We start from the raw sequence: 20,886 nt of genomic DNA on the forward strand, positions 1-20,886 counted from the left end.
TGGTCATGTTCACTTAGCTCTATGGTGCCAATGTGTGAAGGTGCCATATAGAAACATAGAAACTAGGAGCAGGAGTAGGCCATTCGGCCCTTCGAGCCTGCTCCACCATTCATTATGATCATTGCTGATCGTCCAATTCAATAGCCTGCTCCCGCTTTCTCCCCATACCCTTTGATCCCTTTTGCCCCAAGAGCTATATCTAACTCCTTCTTGAAAACATACAATGTTTTGGTCTCAACTACTTTCTGTGGTAACGAATTCCACAGGCTCACCGCTCTCTGGGTGAAGAAATTTCTCCTCATCTCAGTCCTAAATGGTCTACCCTGTATCCTCACACTGTGACCCCTGGTTCTGGACTCCCCCACCATCAGGAACATCCTTCCTGCATCTACCCTGTCTAGTCCTGTTAGAATTTCATAGGTTCCTATGAGATCCCCCCTCATTCGTCTGAACTCCAGCGAATATAATCCTAACCGACTCAATCTCTCCTCATATGTCAGTCCCACCATCCCAGGAACCAGTCGGGTAAACCTTCGCTGCACTCCCTCTATAGCAAGTACATCCTTCACTTAGCTCTATGGTGCCAATGTGCCATTCCCCTGTTGTTTCTTCTTTGGCACAATGTGCAATGCTCCCTTTGCTGGCAATCTCTCGTTCCTGCCACCTGTGTGCCCGAGCCAGTAGCAGCCAAAGATTTTGCCCTGCCAAGTGCAGTTGCCCCACCTCCTACTCCATTGGGTTAAAGCCAGATACTTGGGGTTGATTTTTTTGCCACTTTTGCGGCAGTTGCTGAAACTTTTCAGCATTTTCCAAAGGGGTCCCTGCACCTCTCCAAAAGGGGTGCCCATCAAAGCAACTCTGCAAAGTTTAGGTCTGTTCTACCCCATGTAATCTTTACACATCGTACTTTCCACTCCTAGCTGACAAAAATCAGACCTGACTGGAGGAAGCTGCAGTTTTATATGGGCAGCTGCCTCCGTGAAATCCAAATCCTGAACTGCCCCCATTCCCCCCCCCCACCCCACCCACCCTCCCCCGCCCCGCCCCCTCCTCCCTGTGAAAATGATGGGGGCCTGGTTCAGTGGTGGGACTTCCACATTTGGGCCTCCGGCGCCATTTTCGTTGTGAGGAAAATTCAGGCCAACATCCTAGCAACATTGCACTGCTCTTAGCAAAAAGTCATTTTGTGCCCTTTTGTGCCTCACAATGTTGAAAAAAATAATCTTATAAATTTCCCACACGATGTGTTATTTGTTTGGCCAAACCTGTTTAAAGTGAACACACCAATACCACAGCATGGTAAATATTTTACACAGCTGTAACTGCACATTTGGTCACTAAGTAAATTCTGTTAGTTCACTTCATGAATTTCAGATTTGTGCTTAACATCACTATCAGTTAAGTTGCAAATAGATGTTTCAATTCGGCTCCAATCTGTTTCTTAAGAGTAACAACTTTGTGTTACTTTACACAAATATTAACTGCTTTAAAAGGCTCTACATATTACCTTATGGATTAGTAAGTTGACTTAGGGTTTATTATTGGGTCTAATGCCAAAGGCTTTTATAAATATGACAGTACTTGAGTACTTTATTTGTTTTAGTTATATTTACTTTTTGGGTCTATTCACTAAGTTCAGCTCATTAGCCCCATGAAGTCAATTCAGAGCATTTGGCAGCAATCACCTTTTCTGTGGGACAAAATGGTAAAGGTCACTCAATTGTGTTTGCTATTCTCCTACCCTCTGATGATACTTTCTGAAGAATGCAGTAATTCCCAGCTGGTCAATAGTCTGTATTGAAAATGAGATTACATTTAACAAACCACATGCAGGTTTCTGATCCACACATCCTTTTGTTTATGTGCAAATAGCCAGCTTTTGGAAGTTCTGATGCTAAAATATTATACGGTCAGTATGGTGCGATAGTAAGGAACTCCGAGGACAAGAGAATTCATTGTTGCCAGAGTCAAAGGTCATGTCATTGTAATTTTGCCTGAAAAGCTGTAGTCTTCTCTTACTCTCTGATCTCACCTGCTGAAGGTTATGAAGTCGCTCAATAACTGTTTGACATGATTTAACAGAAAAATAATGGAATTCTATACTCATCCAATATATTTACTGACATAAAGGGATGAACGTTGAAGGTTCTTATTTTTGTCAGCCTTTACAATGTTTTTTTCCACAAATTTCCATCTAATCAGAAAGTCATCAAACATATACAAGATTTGTTCTTGCTTATCATGTGTTAAGGTGTACGGTAGTGGCCTCATGATATGGAGCAAAGTATAATTGATAGTTGTGGCAAAATGTATACAAGTGCACAAACCTCACTCTACCTACCCAATTGAGTGTAATCCTTCCTCTTCCTCAACCTGATTCAAAGCCTTTCTGAGCATGTCTGCTTAAACCCTGATATTACTGCCTCTCCCCATCTGTCTGCCTGATTCAGCGCCGCTTGTCTCTGGTGTCAAACTGACTCCCCATTCTGCTGCCTTCCTCATCCCCTTGTGGTGGGCCAGGTCATACATGAGAGAAAAATAAAGACAAAAGGAAAGAGAAAAATGGAAAGTATGAAACAAATGTGAAATGATGGTGGCGGGGTTGGGGGTGGAGCGCATGGGGGAAGTGCAGAAAAACAGGGCAACAAAAGCAACCGAAGAAAACTAGAGGCAAAGAATTGAAGGGGGAGACAGGATGAGCACTTTTACATTGAGACTTTCATTGGCAGCATTGATGCACTTCTCCCATCTAGGAACCGAGGATGTAATAACTGTAATACGCTCCAGTATAAAGCGATTGACCTCCAGAGACTCCCCAGAATTGCAGATCCACATTTCTCTGGGTCTTGCAAGCTGTATTTGGTCTTGATGTACTTTTTGCTGAAAAGGTTATATTCTTGGGAAGCCCCACAAACAGCAGTGTGATAATGACCAGAAAATAGCACAGAGGCAAATAGCGTAAATTCAGTTAAAGGGAGGCTAGGTAAGTACATGAGGGAAAAAAGGAACAGAAGGATATGCTGATAGGGTTACATGCAATAAGGCGAGAAGGGGCTCATGTGGAACATGAACATTGGTATAAATCTGTTTGGCTGAAAGGCTTGTTTCCGTGCTGTAAATATTATAGTTTTTTTTAATTCCAACAATAGGTGGGTTTGGGTCGGATGAGAAGTCAAAATGTTAAAAATTACAATCCCAACTCCAAAGTGCATCAAGCCCACCCACATCTGGTTTTAATGGAGTTGCGATGTACAGTGGGCAACCAATTCACTCTCACAGGCAGGCTGGTAGGCAGAAACCTTTAAGGAAACTATGTGCCTCCATTTTAACATGCTTTTTCTAAGTTATAGCTAGTTGGCCAGGTTTACAGGGACTCAGGAATCCCAGCAGATAAAAGGAGACAGGGAGGGTTTAATCCATTAGCTCAGTGCTTTAGCAGTGCTGTCTGTTGACCGGGAGGAACAGGAGTGTTTCCTTTAGGCCCAACAAGGTAACCTGCAAACATTTGGCATGCACTGCCCACTCCCTGCACCATGATCCTGCCCCCCCAACCCACCCCACCCTTAGCATCAGCTTGAGCCCCCCAATCACCATCTCACTGCTTCCCCAGCCCCAGGCTGCGATCTCTCCCTATCTACTCCTCACTGTATCCTTCTGCTTCAGGCTTTCCCATTCTACTGGCAGCCAGCCTGTCAATCAGGTTGGTTGTTGGGTGGAAAACCATGAGAACAAAGCTAAAAGTTTTTAACTGCAGGACATTTCCCACCTGTACCTCCTCCTACCCCCACCCCAAACCCCCAATCCGAATGCATAGCTCAGTAAACATTGGGCTGCATGTAATGATATCTATGGTCAACTGGGGGAGCATTGCATAGAGGTTTCAAGGAATATTGCTCTCTCAAAACCCTATACCAAGTGTAACAGTGCTAAGTGAGGAAACAGAAGTCTCTAATACACAATTTTGCCCCAAAGTTTAGCACAATGAAATGACAACCCTAACTGCAGCAGATTCTCATGTGGGGAAATGTGGCAAGGAGTATGGTCCCTTCACTCCAGTAACAGAACATTCAATAATGTTCCATTCATTTCACATTTTCGACAATAGAAACTGTGCATTCCAAATTACTGGTGATGTTATTGTGCAGAACATTTCACAAGCTAGTATGAAATTACTCTTTTAGCTATTTTGACCCATTCATTTTAAATAGGATGGTGCTAAAGGAAGAATTTGATATGACTGAATCAAACCTTCAAACGTTAACATCACTGACAGTAATTTCCAGGCGAAGGTTGTTAAAATGTAAAACAATTTAAGACCTTAGCTCACTGATCATTAAACTGCAATCTCAAGCTCACTTTAGCAGCCTAGAGTTACCACAGCTATTAACACTGCAATAATCAGAAAAAAAAAAGATTCCTTACTTATGCTGGGTGTTCGAGGAGTGCCAAAGTACAGAGAGACTTTGGCACCTTTTAAACGTACTTGTCCCCAATACGTTACGGCTTGCAGGTCCACCATATAGCTACTGTTAGGCTGGAGTCCCTCCAGGACCACATGGTTTTGAGACTGTAAGAAGTATGAAATAGTACTGATAAGCATGAAGAACACAGTTTGATTAAGATCATCCACATTCTGCTTCCAGCATTGAATACAGGCAGAAAATTCAAATGTGGCCTTTGTAAACAGAATTCCTGTGTTTTGTTGAACTACCTTACCAAATTGAGCCCTTGTTTGCCAACTAAAATAGTATACAATCATCCAAAATTGTTAGGTGGATGCACATACAAGTAGAGATTTGTTATATTACTGCATGGGAAAGGCTCTGCCACACAAAGCCTTTGTGTCTCATACTTTTGCTTTTTTTTTTAAAGCTTGTTGACCTCACTCACCCCATTTATGGTTTTCCTCCTTTTCTTTTTGGCTGCCACTACCGACTTCGCATTGACAGTCCAACTCCAGAAAACTTTGTAATGGTGCACAGGAATATCAGGCTCTTCCAACATATCCCAGATGATCCTGGTGGTAATGGTGCCATCACTCTTTGCAGTAAAGTTGCCGACTCTCACATTAGATGGTGCGGGTGGGGCTGAAGGATCTGAAACCACACCGAGGGGAAATCAGTGAAAGCTAAAGACTCAGCATCACGGTGTATTTAATTGTCAGCCTCTGTTGAAACCAGAATACACTCAGAAACGTGATTTAAAACATTCAAGCACTTGAACTTAAGTAAGTATGATATTCTGGCCATCCTTGGAAGTACCTTTAACTTTCAGATTGCACACAGATCAAAATTTAATTATATCCTTAGGCTTTCTGTGTGTAGATAATTCCTTCTTGTAGTGTTACTGATTGGTTTCTCACTCAATACATGAGAATAAATTGCCTTTAAGTGGAGAAGTCTATAAACCACAACATGTGCTACAGCGAAGTTGTCAGTAAAATGGATCTTTTGTAAAATACTACTCCTGGTGAGGAATAGTTGGAAAATCATGCACGGTTCACACCTGAATTTCCAATCTGTGCTTTTGACTTACTAGGATGCTGCTAGAGTCGAAGGGACAAAATTAATCCTTTAATGTCTTCCTATACTAGCTTGTTTTCTGTCTGAAGAACAGAACTAGCTTTTTTGTAAGATTTCACCTTCTTTCAGACCAATGAGTGCGACTTTTCCACTCTCAACTTTAAACACTTCAGGTGAAGGAAAATATGTTCAGCTGCACAGTGAGTATTCAAACTGCCCCAAGGTTGTACCTTTATTCCTTCTGTAAAAGTCCACCCCTCAGAGCACTGAAGTGACATTGCCATATCAGTTGTGCTAGGACCATGCTTGATCGTGCCTTCCAGTACTAGCCCCCTTGCTGGAGTTTTTGAGGTCAGTAGGAGGGCCTCTCATTAGGGAGCACAAGCACTTCTTCATCTGCATCTCTGGTGTCTCCTGCTCTGTGCCAAATAAAGGAGGGCTCGTCCAGGCCCTGTCTTCCCGCTCAACCAAATCTCTGGTCACATGTTCCTCAGCTCCGAGGGCAGGGAGGTTAATCTGGCAAGTACCATGGCTGCTTGCCTGGCTTAGATCTGAAAGTTGAAGCTGACAGTCTTGCAGCGGACTATGCTGCCAATCACTTGGCATACCAGCTGCTACAGATACATCAGCACTCCTTGCAGCCTCAGGAATGGGAGCTCCCAATTTAGGGAGTCCCTGCCTCTGGCTCTGTCCCCTGCCATACTTTGGAGGCTGTGCCCCTTGCAAGGCAACCAGATTAACTCCTAGAAATAGCACAGCAGGCCTACACCATTTTCCTGGCAGGAATCAAGGCAGGAGACTGGCAGATTCACGGAGAATTTCAGGGCCTGGATCTAAGAGGAAACTTTCATCCCATCAACTGGACTGGGTTTGACCTCACACCTCAGGAGTCTGGTAATGCACTCAGCACAGAGCAAAAAAAAGAGGATTAACTTAATTGCATTTTGAATTTAGCCCCAAAAAAACTGAATGAAGGAAATGCTCAGATCAAACCTCACTCTTTTCTGGATTGCCTCTAAAGGAAATAACCACTTATAATGGGAGGTTATTCTTAGGCTATCATGAGGAATAAAATCTTCTTCCTGAATTCCATCCATTTATTTGAGTCTACCGCTCACTCAAGCTCCAGCTCAATTTGAAGGACTCTGAGATCGTGTAAGTTGTTTCCTTTCTTTTGGTGCGATATTTTACCGTGAAGAACAGCAGTTCAGAACAGGAAGCAATGTCTAAGGGCTGTTTGTCCCAGTCTTGGTTGGGAAACATATCTCCTGCATCACTCAGCTTGAGATGCTATCTAAAATTACCTTTGCATCAAAAGTCTGACTTAATAAAAATCTGCTTGTCTATTTCCTTGTTGGGTGTTCAGTCTGCTATTCTTGGGAGAAATAGTCTTCCAATGTTCCGGGACATTAATCAATCATTAAAATCGGCCAAATACTAATCTTTGGATTTTGGTGAATAAAAACCTTGATGAGCATCTATGTCACAATTTATAGACTGTGACTGGCCATTTGTAAGACAGCATCCATTGTCAATTATAATGCATAATTCAAGCCTACCGTGAGTGATGATGTTAAGGTTTTCCATTTTAAAGTCTTCCAGATTTCATCAGGAGAGTATTTAGTGAAATATCAGAAGAGGAAGAAGCAATTATTTAATTACCCTATTGCACCCAAAATCCTTCTGTCCCACTCTGAGCAGTCAATCTGAGCAGCCCTTAAGTCAACACTGACAACCATAAACAAGGTATAAATGAATGAGATTATCATTTCCTTTTTCTCCCCCCATTATTCTAAATCCATCACAAATAACCGAGAACATTTCCCGTTGGCACAAATCTCACGGAGACATCTCGTCCAACAGCTCTGAAGTTTACAAGGCCTGACAAGCAGGCTGGGAAAAGTTGCTTCTTTTAACAATAACACTGCAGTTTTATAAAAGCTAAAAAAAGAGAGAAAACTTTAAAAATCTGAAAGTGGCAGATGATACCAAGACTTTAAAAGCCTCTGGACTAACAGCAATTTGGCCTGCTGCCAGAATATTCTTCACTCTGGAAATAAAAGGTCTGCCCTAGTAAGAAGACTAAATCCTATAAGTCCCTCTCTCTAATCTCTGATTACATATGGCTGCTGTACTTTACACAGGTACCTCGTCCAAATCATTTATCACCGCTCCCCTTCCACACATCTCCCCAAATCTCAGCGGTGACTTCAGTGGGCCAGAGCTCCACTGATGGAAACTCTGGCCTTTCCTATCAAAAGGAATGTTTTGTGGAAGTAGAATTTGTGTTCTTTTAAACTATTTAACTTACCTTTTTTCTTGCAATTGAATATTTTTTTTTCAATTCTCACAAATTCTGTTGCCAATCAGGGAGAACAAAGGAAGGCCATTGATCTATTAGACCCGTTAATGTTTTGAACCTTTTAGTCATTTACATTACTCACTCTTTATGACATGGTTTTGTTGCCCTAAGTCTGGGTACGGTATTTAGTGAGGCAAAAGATGTGTTGAAAGCAGCTATCATTTAATACAGTCAGTACTTCATCGCATAGCTGCAAATCTTCTCTACCTCTCCATTCAAAACTCGCCTTTACTGCCGAGATGTTAAGCGTTTCCTGGACAAAGTGCAAAGAAGAAAATTTGCCAAAGAGCATCAAAAAGCTGGGAATTTCCAGTCCTGCCCACGAAAGGCATAATGGCGAGCAGGGTGGGGGGGGAATATCACAACAGGGAAAAGTCAGTTTCCTGTCCACGTAATAACAGGTTGCGATCATCCACTCCTGCCCTCAATGGCGGCACGGTTTCCCCACTGCACCATGTCGGGAATGCCATTTCAGTACATCAGAACGTCGGGAATGCTCATTATCACAGCTCACCAGAATCATGACCTCACGCTGGATCAAAAGGCCATGCCGGCCGGCATCTAGTTAGACCGGCGTGATTCACAACCGCGTATAGGCGAAGTGCGCCTGGCGACCTGCACTTCACTCGTAACTTCGAGATGCGTTCACCTACCTTGCATCGTGTTACAGAAGCAAGGCTCTATATACCAGACCAGCGGTAAGACAGGGTTAGGCTGTAATGTGCTACAGGGCAAGGGTTGGACTTTGGTGGGGAGGGGCAATGGGGAAGACAAGACAGAGGCAAAGAAAGGGACTGGAGGGTATGGGCTCAACTGGGGGGAGGTGGTGGGGGAAGACAGGATAGAAACAAGGGAAGGGGCTGGAAGGTATGGGCTCAACTAGGGGTGGTGGTGGGGAAGACAGGACAGGGGCAAGGGAAAGGGCTGGAGGGTATGGGCTCAACTGGGAGTGGTGGTGGGGAAGACAGGACAGGGGCAAGGGAAGGGGCTGGAGCAACAGAAAGAAAACCTTTGGAGGCTGATGCTCAGTTATGTCTTTCTTTTAATGTCCCTGCAGAGAGGAAACCTTCAGGAAGATGGAGGGTGTATTTCATGTTGCTGCATCATCGGATGCAGGCAGGAGGATAGGCGGAGGAGAGTGCTACGGCAGCACCAGGCTTGCCAAAGGGAGGAGCTCCATCCCGATGAGCAAGGGACAGCAGGGGTCCCTCCAAACCCAGAGGATGAGGCTCACAGAAATGCTGCACGCAGGCTCCTCTCAAGACCGAGGGTGCACAGAAGACGCATGTCCTTTCTGCAGATGAGCGAGAGACAGTGTCGTCGATGCCTCCGTATATCCTGGAATCTGGTGGCTCACATCTGCCGCATTCTCCAGGAGTTGACGCCACAAGAAATGGGAGGACATCCTTTGCCAGTGGCTCTGAAAGTCGCCACCATTCTTAACTTCTACATGAATGGCTCTTTCCAGAGTTCCACTGGGGTCCTCTGTGGGATCCCTCAGGCTTCCTCCCACAAGTGCATACAGCAGGTGACAGATGCCCTCTTTGCCAAGGCCCATAATTATGTGCACTTTGCTAGAGATCAAGCTAGCCAGGCAGCCATAACACTGGGCTTTGCTGCTATTTCCACATTCCTACAGGTACAGGGTGCCATCAACTGCACTCATATGGCTTTGAGAGCTCCCTGGCAACAGACAATGCAATACATCAACAGGAAAGGCTACCATTCGCTCAATGTGCAGTTGGTCTGCGATCACCAGAACACATCAAGCAAGTTTGTGCGAGATACCCACGAATCTTCCACAACTCCTACATCTTGAGTAGATCACAGATTCCAGACATCTTTGAGGGACCGCACAACATCCTGGGTTGACTCCTTGGTGACAATGGCCATCCAAAAAGAACATGGCTGATGATGCCTGTCCAATGGCCACATACTCCAGCCAACGGAAGGTACAACGATGCTCATTCCATCGCATGAACATTAGTAGAGCAAACCATTGGCACCTTGAAGATGCGATTCAGATGCCTTGGCAGGTCTGGCAGAGCACTCCAGAAGGCTTCATGGATCATCGTAGTTTGCTGCACACTGCACAACCTGGCACTGCAAAAGGGGGAGGACTTGTCAGATGCCGAGATGGAGGAGCTGCACGTCTCCTCCGATGAGGAGGACGTCGAGAGGGATGAGGGGCGATGAGGTTGAGGAAGCTGAGGCTGCAGGAGGAGAAGCCATAGCACAGACCAGACAAGGTAGGCGTGCATGTAGGGCATCCATACCCACCAGATTCCAGGACGATGATGACGAGCAGCAGTGCTTATCCTGTCAGCGCTATCGGGCAGCACTTGCTTAACAATAGCCTGCTCACTGATGCTCAGTTTGGGTTGTGTCAGGGTCACTCAGCTCCTGACCTCATTACAGCCTTGGTTCAAACATGGACAAAAGAGCTGAACTCCCAAGGTGAGGTGAGAGTGACTGCCCTTAACATCAAGGCAGCATTTGACCGAGTGTGGCATCACATGGCAAAACTGGAGTCAATGGGAATCAGGGGGAAAACTCTCCGCTGGTTGGAATCATACCTAGTACAAAGGAAGATGGTTGTGGTTTTTGGAGGTCAGTCATCTCTGTTCGAGGACATCACTGCAGGAGTTCCTCAGGGTAGTGTCCTCAGCCCAAACATCTTCAGCTGCTTCATCATTGACCTTCTTTCCATCATAAGGTCAAAAGTGGGGATGTTCGCTGATGATTGTACAATGTTCAGCATCATTCGCGACTCCTCAGATACTGAAGCAGTCCATGTCCAAATGCAACAAGACCTGGACAATATCCAGGCTTGGGCTGACAAGTGGCAAGTAACATTCGCACCACACAAATGCCAGACAATAACCATCTCAAATTAGAGAGAACCTAGCCATCCCTTGACATTACCATTACTGAATCCACCACTATCAACATCCTGGGTGTTATCATTGACCAGAAACTGAACAGGACTAGCCATATAAATACTGTGGCTACAAGAGCAGGTCAGAGGCTAGGAATCCTGTGGCAAGTAACTCACCTCCTGACTCCTCAAAGCCTGTCCATCTACAAGGCACAAGTCAGGAGCGTGATGGAATATTCCCCACTTGCCTGGATGAGTGCAGCTCCCACAACACTCAAGAAGCTTGACACCATCCAGAAGAAAGCAGCAACACAGGCGCTATGTTCTGGACCAAGGTCTCCATGGCAGCTGCCAACCTACCAGTGTAGACCTTGGAGCGCTGGCATATCAGCACTAGTACCTCAGGATGAACGCGGGACTTGTTCTTGCCTTGTACCTTGCAATCTTCTACCTTGGAATGCAGCTGCCTGATATTCCCGGGTCTGTTACTGCAGCTCCAACATTTACATTAAGACCAGTCAACAGGCTCGACATCTGACTGGGACACAGCAGAATCCTGACCTCCAGCAGTCCTCTGAGTGTTGGGTGGCCTTGGATGTCCCTGCCTCCGCCTGCTGTGGATCAGAATCTGTGCTGTGCTCATCAGATTGTGACACTGAGCCTGTATTAGGCCGAGGTCCCAGCATGGCACTTGTATCTACACTGGTGGAGGGTGAGTGCTGTGATGGGTCTTCCACAAGTGGGTCCTCAAAATCCTCATCTGAAGTGTCTTCAGGGTAGAATATGAGGGGTTGGCTCCGGGTGGCTGTAGTGCCAATGACAGACAATAGAGATAATTAGTGCATGGCAACAGATTCCAAGACATAACATTGACAGTCTCACTGTCTGAAGGATCAGCTGGTACAGGGTCTTCACTTGGGTGTACAGCACCGACCTCACTATGACCGAGGGCACGGTCCCAGTCCTCTCCGCTCAGGTGTACCGCACACTTCTCAAACTGGGTGAAGGCCCTGATCTCTGGCATCTCATCACCGTCTGGGACCTCTCCCTCTTATTGTGGGCGAGCTTGGTGTCTGCATGAAGACAGATGGAGAGACTGTGAGCAGGAAGCATGCCAAGGTAGGTGATAAGGATGCCTACCTTGTGTGGGTGCCGACTGGAGCTGTGCACAGGATGAGGACCTGACTGCACAGGATGTGAGCCTAGATGGAGATGTCAGGGTGTGTGTGGGAGAGTGAGTGCTGATGTCACTTGAGCTGGTAGCATGTGAGATCCCTGCGCACTGTCATCCTGCAAGCGTGTCCGGGGCTTGTAAGAGTGTGAGCTGAGAGGGATGAGAAGGCTGACTTATCCTGGCTGTGCGGACGAGATCATTCATCCATTTGTGGCACTGTATCGCTGCTCTCCTGCAGGCTGGGGTGGCGCTCACCACCACAGACACCACCTCCCAAGCTGGGTTGGTGACCTTGTTGGACCTCCACTGGCTATCCCCAGGGTAGAGAATGTCACGGCAGGCCTCGACAGCATCCAGGTGACCCAGCGAGGAGTCACTAAACTTGGGCAGGCTGCACTCTTCCTGCTTTTGGGGGCCATCTCTCACCTGGAGCAGTCCTGAGCTGCAGGCCTTGTGTGCGGGTGCGGTTTAAATATGGCGCCTGGAGCAAGGATTCGCTGAGGTCATAGGCGAGCAAATCACAGGTGGACAATTGGGTGTGACATTGTGCCACTGCAGTCGGCGGGGAGAAAGCTGGTTTTCCCGCCCACCACCACACTTAGTTCGTGGAGGGGAAAATCCCACCCACATTGTTATCAGACCCCACCCAATTTTCTCTCCAGCAAATTGATTTTCCTGGCCAGCAGGGGGGCCAACCTAACAGCACAGGAGGCCACAGCCAGTGACCCCTGAGAACTGTTCCCTGTGATCAAGATATGGGCAACAGACGTTTAAATATGTTAATGAAGTCTTCTGCCTCACCAAGATGGGGTACTCGCACGCTCTGAAACCCGGTGCCACTGAGTCGGGAACACATTTCACATTTTTTATATTTAACCAACTCCCAAACTGACTTCCTACTACTCTTTGTGGGATTTGGGGGTGGGCTTGGTTTGGTTAGGTTAACATCGAGGCCTGTGAGTCTGAAGCCTGTCACAGTTTTGTCCATTCAGTGGATTGCACTGTCCCTAATCCCCAAACTTTTTATTTCTTTTTATTTCTTCCTATTAAACAAAGCTTCACAAATGGCATATTCTAATTATTGCCAATACTCTGCTGTGATCTTTATCTTTCAGACGGTGTTTCAGGAACAGAAATACAAGGAGCAATTTATATATCTTGTTGGTTGGCACGAAAGCCATCAAGGTAAAGTTTTCAACTGGTTGGAGTCTTTGGAGTACCTTTTGGGTACAATCATGAGGAAAGCGACCACTTTGAGAGAAGCTTACCAAGGTCTTACGAGTCTTGAAACACAACACATTTCTAGAATTCCTTTTAAGCATTTCCACAGAGCCATTAGGTGCCCCCCAGGCCTGCTGAGGTGAACCTTTGTACTAACCTATCCCTTTCGATACAAAACTTTCTTTGCTGGTGACAACATCTTCCCTGTTATGCATCTGCAAACAGGAGTGCCCTGCAAACTTTTGGTGCCAAACAGGGAAAGCCTAAGTATCATGAGTGGATCTGCAGCTGCAGCATTCATGAGTTCTGCCACTTGCAAAGTGGGAGAGAAGTTTTTCCACGCAGTGTGTGTAATCCTAAATGTTCTTGACAAGCAAGTTGACAATTTGGTTACACAGAGTGCACAGAATTTATTTTTCCCTTAGTGATGGTTGTCTTCTGAAATTTGAACAGCGAATTGCTATCAGAGTGCTCTTGCAAACTTCAAGGAATGGCAGTATCCATTAACATCGACTGCATCTCATTCAGAGACCAACTGCACCACATTGTAAAACTGTATTAGTTCCACATGGCTATCAACAAGATTACTGTAGACAAGGCCCCTGCCTCTTTCTGTGATTTGTATCACTCTGACTTAAATATTTCATCACACAATATTTTAACACACTGTAAAGTTTTATTTTTTACCTTGACATGTGCAGCGAAGTCCAGAATAAGGATATTCAACAAAAACAATAGTTCTGAGCATTTCCCCTCCCAGTAATGTAAGTTGAACTCAATTGAAAGCATCCCTTTATTTGGGATGAATTTCATGCTTACCAAGGCAGGGATTTTAACGCTACATATGGAATATTTTTCCACCTGTTACACCAAGGGCCGAACTTTCGCGCCCTAATTTGAACTGGAACAGAAACGGGCAAAATGGCAGCCACACCCTGCAGCCAGATATCCCACCTCCATGTCCACTGTCAGCAATATTCCCAAGGGTGGGGGAGGGGGCAGTGCGGGCCTCCAAACACCTCCACGCTCCTAAACAGGCCGATTATAAAGTTGTTAAGGGGCTTGCGAGAAAAGCCGACTCTGCAGCCTTTGTGAATTTTCCCAGGGGGGCAGCCAGTGTTCAGCAGCTGTCTGAATTGGACCAGCTGCAGGTAGGCGAGGGCAAGGCCAGGGGTGAGTCATGGAGGCGGGAAAAGTTTAAAAAGAGGAGGAGCCAGCATTTAGAACTCTGCCAGTTCAGGGGCTCATCACCTTCCTGGCATCGTGGGGGCATTGGAGGAGTGGGCATGGCTGCCTGGACTCTGCCTGAGCATTGAGACAGCTGCAGCTGAAAATGAGTTCTGCACCCTCAGAGATTCAGGCCAGGGGGATGAGCAGCAGCAGCCTGCAAAGGAAGGGCAGAGCACCAGGCATCAGGAGACCAGGGGAGAGGGATGAGGGGCATGAAGGAGAAGAAGACACTGCCCAGAGCACAGAATCAACAGGCAGGGATGAAGATACCTGGAGATGACTGAGAACCGGTGTTAAAGGAGAGCGTGACTTGCTCAGCAGATGGTCACAGTTTTCTGTGTCCCCGTCAATGCAGACCTCTGAGGCATCTCACAGGCAGCTGCACCCCGGTGCATCACCCAGGTGACAGATGTCCTCTTCACTAAGACTCTCCAACACATCAGATTCACAACTGGTGAGGCCTCACAGGCTCAGAGGGCACTGAGTCCGGTGCCTGGACCGGGTGCTGGAAGGTGATATTAGAATGGGCAGCCAGTTTTTTTGGCCGGTGCAGACACGATAGGCGGAATGGCCTCTTTCTGGGCCGTAACTTTTCTATGGTTCTATGGTTGTATGGATGGTGCCCTGCAATGTTTTCCTCCAAGGGTCTCGGTCATTGTGGTTGTGTGCTGCACTCTATACAACATGGCCCTCCAGAGAGGTGTGTGCCTTGAGGACAGTGAGGCCGTGGGGTGGGGTGGTGGGGGGAACAGCTTATTAAGAGAGGAGCAGGAACAGGAGGTACGAGAGGAGGAGGAATTGGAGGCAGAGGGAGATGACGCTGAACAGAGAGGTGCCCCTGCTGCATGAGGAGGTGGCCTCCTCCTGCCACCCACCAGGAAGAGGATGTCCTACCTCTCCCTCATGGGTGCCGGGCCTCTGGCTCCCCTGTGACATCTTGCTTCCCTGTGGCGCAGTGGTGGGCTTCAGCACAAACTCTCTCCCTCAGGATAACCAGCTGCCTCAGTGAGTCTTAGGTGCCTGAAACCTGCTCCATTTCTGCCCCCTTTAATCGGCCAGGAAACCCTTCTCCATATCAATTAAGGATTCGCTCCCACAAAAATTGAACTTCAGCCACTGGGAGCAGGTTTCTGACACAGAGTCCCAAGTATCAGCAGTAACTGCACACGATGCTAGGTAAAGCCAATGTTAACAATGTTTTATACTATTTTAAAATAATTGCTGTTAACTGTAAAGGGTTAACATTTGATATTCAAGTTTCGTTATTGTAATTCTAATATTTGCTTGAGCTTCACAGTTCATGAACTGAAAACTTTTAAAAGTGTTGGACCAGAGGCCCTTGAATGTTCCTGGACTTTTGCAGCCTAAAGGTTAATTTTTAACAGTCCCGTTCATAAAGAAAATAATGGGATCAAGTACTTTTCATTGTATACTGTAGATTTACCGAGGATTATAAGCAGAGTTGAAAAGAATGCTTAATTCTGGCTTGACTACTAATGACACCCACCACAGAAACCACAGTTATTCCCGGCACTTAACTAGATCTGGGAAAATCCACCTGTTTCAAGGCTTTTTAAAAAGGGGGACAAAAGATGAAGGCAGTTCTTATCCTTGACCAAATTCTAGGCTGGTGTAACATGTAAAGAGTAGTACAAACCTTTTGAGGAGCGGAAGTGTTTGCTGGGAGCAGTGAATCCCCTTGTGCCATGTACATTAATGGCAGCAACTCGAAACTGATACCACCTACTGGGCCGGATGTCAGGCAGCTGAACTCGTTCTTCTGTGGTCTGGTGGCATAGAAATGATTTTTTTTTACATTTGAATCAAATCAATACCAACAAGAAATACATCAATCTGTGCATGAAGCATATTCGTAGGCATCATTTCTAAACTTTGCCACATATATTGGTTGTGTCTAGTAAATGACACCGACTCCTAGCACTCTTCAATATAGACTAGACTTGTGATTTTTTTGTTGCAATATTTAAGGCATTTATACTGCAGTGCAGGTCCACGAGAGTTCAGAATCTCTCAAGAACCCCACTATATCGTATCACCAGCTTGGTATTGACAGTCAGCAGACTATTGACAATAAAGGGCAATGCCCCAAGCCCAACCTTATCCTCAATCAACGTTCAAACTCTTTTCAGTGTCACGTGACATTGATCAAATACAAAAGCCTTGGCTGACTAGTCCAGGGACGTCTGGATCAATTATAGCGTCTTCAGCATCAACATGACTGAGATAAACAATCTCAGTAATGAACAAGTACAAAATTGAGGCTCAGGGAGGGTACTTAACCACAGCACCATTGAGAGAACGTTTGTGTTTTTTTTTTAAATATCACGTTATGATGCCAAGCTATGAAAGACTAAATGAAATAAAGTGTTGATCTAGATTTTTGCTGGCATCAGTAGAGTAACAGCCCTCCTGCTTGATTTCAGAGTTTGAAGAATTGCTGTCACTCACACCCGTCTGTCTCTGTGTTTCTACCCTGGGCAACTAGTGAATAGAGTTGGACAGAAGCAGCAGCAGCAGCAGCAGCAGTTACTCAGGCCAGCCACAGTTAAAGGAAGGTGGCCAACAGCTTGAAAATAATTTTATTTAAAAAGATCCACTTTTAACTCAGTAGATTGCTGGTAATATATTCAAACATCCGCCAGCAAAGAAACAATAGCCAGAATCATCCACTCTGAAGTCTAATTTTGGTAGCGGGCGCAGAATGGTTTCCGTTGGCAGTGGGCAGGTTGGCTGTTCAGCTCATTAAATATGCATCCGTGAGGAACTCGCTGATTCTCACAATGGCGACAGGCAGGAAGTTGCCGTCCCCATTGTCAAATGGGGGGTCAAAGGTCCGGGCGCCATGTTTAAAGGGCACCCGGACAGCCTGCACTATCCCTTCCACCTTTGCCCGGCCACTGCTCCAGCCTTCCCCGCTAACCCTTCCTGCCTTCCTTGGACATCCTCCACGCAACTTGCACTGTCACCACCCGGTCTCAAGCATAGGCTGACATTTACAGACGCTCCCCAAAGAGCAAAATACAGCAGCAACTCACCATTAATCATGGAAGAAATCTACCTCGCCAGGGGCATACCGCTTATGTGTAGTCGTAAAAGTGAACGTTCTCATTTCTCCCCGCTGGGAAACTTATTTTGAAGGCGCAACTTAATTCTGGCGTTGTGGCCTTTTAATGAGCACGCATGCCATGCTAAGCTCATCCCGCCATCAGGAAACTGAATTTTGGCCTCATGCCAAATTAAGATCCCCCACCTGCCAAGCTTCTCGCTGCTGGTGGGACCGGAAGATTCCACCAATATGTCAGTGCAACACAGTGTTATTCTATTAAACTCAGAATTTGCAATTCCTCAAAGGCTGCTGGTACGAGTTCACTAGAAGTAAACAATGCTGTTTGCACTGTCAATATAGTGTCAGCATTAATCTTTGCATGTAATGGTACTCTGCAGTTTAAAATAGAAATCATTCACAATCCCTCTGGGAATGTTTAGAATCGGTAAACTGATTACAGTCATTAAACTACATGTTGAGGTATACAGGACACCTTCCAATTGGCTGGCTCCTAATTGTTTTTCATGACCTTTTAGCTAAACACAGTTTGCTGATCCCCAAAAGCCTGTGAAAAAGTGCTCCATCTCAAAGTCAGTTGAATAATGTATTCACTGCTGCAGAGCATCTGTTTGTAGCTCTGACTGAAATAGTACTCCAGCTAGAAACTGGTAAACCAGGGACAATCAGAAAATATCACAACAAAACACACAGGTTAACCAGTTCTGAACTTGGTCAATGTACCAGCAGTAAGAGAAATCATATGGCAATCACTCATTAGTGTGTTTGCAATGAGTAAACAAATAACGAATAGTCATGGAAAAACGACAGCAACAATCCCCCTTCCTTCCATTAAAAAAATCCAAAGGCGAGAAGCCACGAGGTTAGGTAGAACCAGGGCTCTTATATTTTATTAATAACAAGGCTGACTGTTTTTTTTTGTTTTGTGGGCTGTCGTTTAAAATGTATTATTTTGGGGGGAGGAGGGGAAGGGAGATCCAGAGATAAATGGGCCTCAAACAGGACAAAATACCCGAATAACTGACACCCACTTCATTAACATATATAATGCAGCTCAAAACATTCTGGGACAGGAAGTCAGGAAGTTATAGATTCAATGAAGTAACAGCTTTGGTACCTGCACAGATACCATGGAGGGAGTTTTGCGGAGCCCACAAGAGCGGGAAACATGGCGTGCTTAACACGTGACTTAATTAGACGGGGTCCGAAATCTAGATTTCCCAACGGTGGGTTGAAGTGCAGAGATAAAGTCAGTGGTGTGCTTGCAGCCTGTCAATCATTATGCTGGTCTGAGGCAGGTTCATACTTGTAATGCACTTGCCTGCCATGAATACTCATTAGTGACAACCCTTTTTTTAATAAAGTCCTACCTTCGGGATAAAGTCAGCGATGCACGGGAATCTCGTGGCACCCGGTTCAAACTTGTTTAAAGGTGCCATGCACCTGCCAGCTTTGTGCAGTTGTGTGTAAGGTCAGCGGTTTTCCTTGCTTAACTCGGCGGCAGAGGGGAGGAGAGCAGGAGAATGGCAGCTTGCATGGAGGCTGGCAAGGTTGAGTCAGTGCTGAGGGGAGGGTTGTGGAGTGGGGTCGGAGGCATGGAAGAGTGGAAGAGGGATCCAGGGGAGGACAGAGGGTGGGGACGGGGCCATGGAGGAGTGAAGTGGGAAGGGCCTGGTATCCTGGGTGTGGTGGAGGCAGTCAGTCAAGGTAAGAAAATGAGGGGCCTAAAGGGCGGTATCAGGGCTGTCCAAGTGTGTACCCACCTCCGAGTGTTGGTTGGCAGAGTCCTTACAGGACTTTTGAGTTCAACAACAACATTTCAATTACCTCCACTGAGATTGCTCTCGGACAATGTCCTTTATAATGCATAGAAGGGAGGGCTAGCTGAGCCAACAAGTTCAGCCATGTCCCACAGAGTGGCGAGTGCGACACTGGACACTAACATGAGCATTTAATAAAGGGTGAACAAAAAAACTCAACTAACTCGCCTGTAACCATCAATGTGTGACAACCATGAGGCGTGCCTGTACATTTAGCTCTCTGAGTTACTCTCAACAAATAACAATGATGCACACATGTATAAAGTGAAATCAATGTAATGTGAAATATTTACAAGTGAAATTAAAATTTGAAAAACACCCGTGCCATCTTTGTGTTCCCAAGTCTTGTGCTAACAACAATGGAGTTGGGCTGGAAAGTTGTGGCCACGATGCAGAGCCTCCCTGTTTGCCCAGGAGGCTCTTTTATAGCCAGCCCATAGCTGCAGCATTGTCAACTGATGGTGGGTTTCACCAGTGAAAAGCTACACTGGTGGCACTTAGAAACAGGAGGAAGAGAGAGCACATATATGGAACGTTTACGACGTCTGGCGTGGCAAAATCCCGTCCCTGTGTTATAGAGTCAAGTTGCATAGAGTTGGCATTCCTCTCAATACCATTTAGCGAAATGTTGCAGCTAGGGCAAGGGTTAACAACCTTTTTTTACCTGACCCTGTTTTTAAAAAATTGCCTAAAATAAAAATGATTGGGAGCCACAAAATGAAAATTCAGCATTTCTTAACCAAATACTTGGTAAATTGCCAAACGTCTCTGGTAGAATATATAATTTATAACTTGTAATAAAATGTATGTTGAATTTATGTGTCAATAGAAAATAATTGAAATTAAAATAGACCTACCCCTGAATTATCATATTTTTGACATTTTTTGTTATTCTTTCACAGGATGTGGGCTTCGCTGGCTGGGCCAGCATTTGTTTCCATCCCTAACTGCCTTTGAGAAGGTGGTGGTGAGCCGCCTTCTTGAACCACTGCAGTCCGTGTGGTGTAGGTACACCCACAGTGCTGTTAGGAAAGGAGTTCCAGGATTTTGACCCAGCGACAGTGAAGGAACGGCAATATATTTCCAAGTCAGGATAGTGGGTGGCTTGGAGAGGAACTTGCAGGTGGTGGTGTTCCTATCTATCTGCTGCCCTTGTCCTTCTAGATGGTATTGGTCGTGGGTTTGGAAGGTGCTGTCTAAGGAGCCTTGTTGGAGTCATATCTGGTTCCTATAATTTTGTCACTAATCTTTAAAACAACTTTAACTTAAGATGCGTCAAATTAAGAATTTTTTTGACTATTAATTCTCTTGATAAATAAATATCTTTAATAGCACATTCAGAGTGGCTTATCATCTCAGCTATATTAGAAACAGCAATGGTTGCAACTATAAATCCTGTTCCACGAACCAAAGGCATAATCTATAACCATGGTGGAGCTATAGCACTCAAACAGGTTTATTTAGAGCACAATGATGCTCTCTGGTAAAATAATTGTTATGACCGGGATGGGGGACGTGCACTGTCTGTCTCTAGTTCCATTGCTCCATGGATTACAACATGTAGTTAAGTGAGTTTTCCAGCTAGCTATATGGC

General features: G+C 45.6%; 1 protein-coding gene across 1 annotated transcript in view; it reads right to left on the reverse strand.

Moving 5' to 3' along the window:
• The window catches only part of anos1 (anosmin 1), a 193,040-nt gene that overhangs the window by 41,072 nt on the left and 131,082 nt on the right, over positions 1–20,886 (reverse strand). Inside the window, exons 6-8 of the mRNA XM_078545237.1 lie at positions 16,045–16,174; positions 4,891–5,096; positions 4,423–4,567 (exon numbers count right to left, since the gene is read on the reverse strand). Coding sequence (XP_078401363.1) covers positions 4,423–4,567; positions 4,891–5,096; positions 16,045–16,174 — 481 coding nt within the window. The remainder of the gene's footprint in view (positions 1–4,422; positions 4,568–4,890; positions 5,097–16,044; positions 16,175–20,886) is intronic.

Source organism: Cetorhinus maximus, chromosome 7, assembly GCF_964194155.1.
Source record: "Cetorhinus maximus chromosome 7, sCetMax3.hap1.1, whole genome shotgun sequence".
NCBI lineage: Eukaryota > Metazoa > Chordata > Chondrichthyes > Lamniformes > Cetorhinidae > Cetorhinus > Cetorhinus maximus.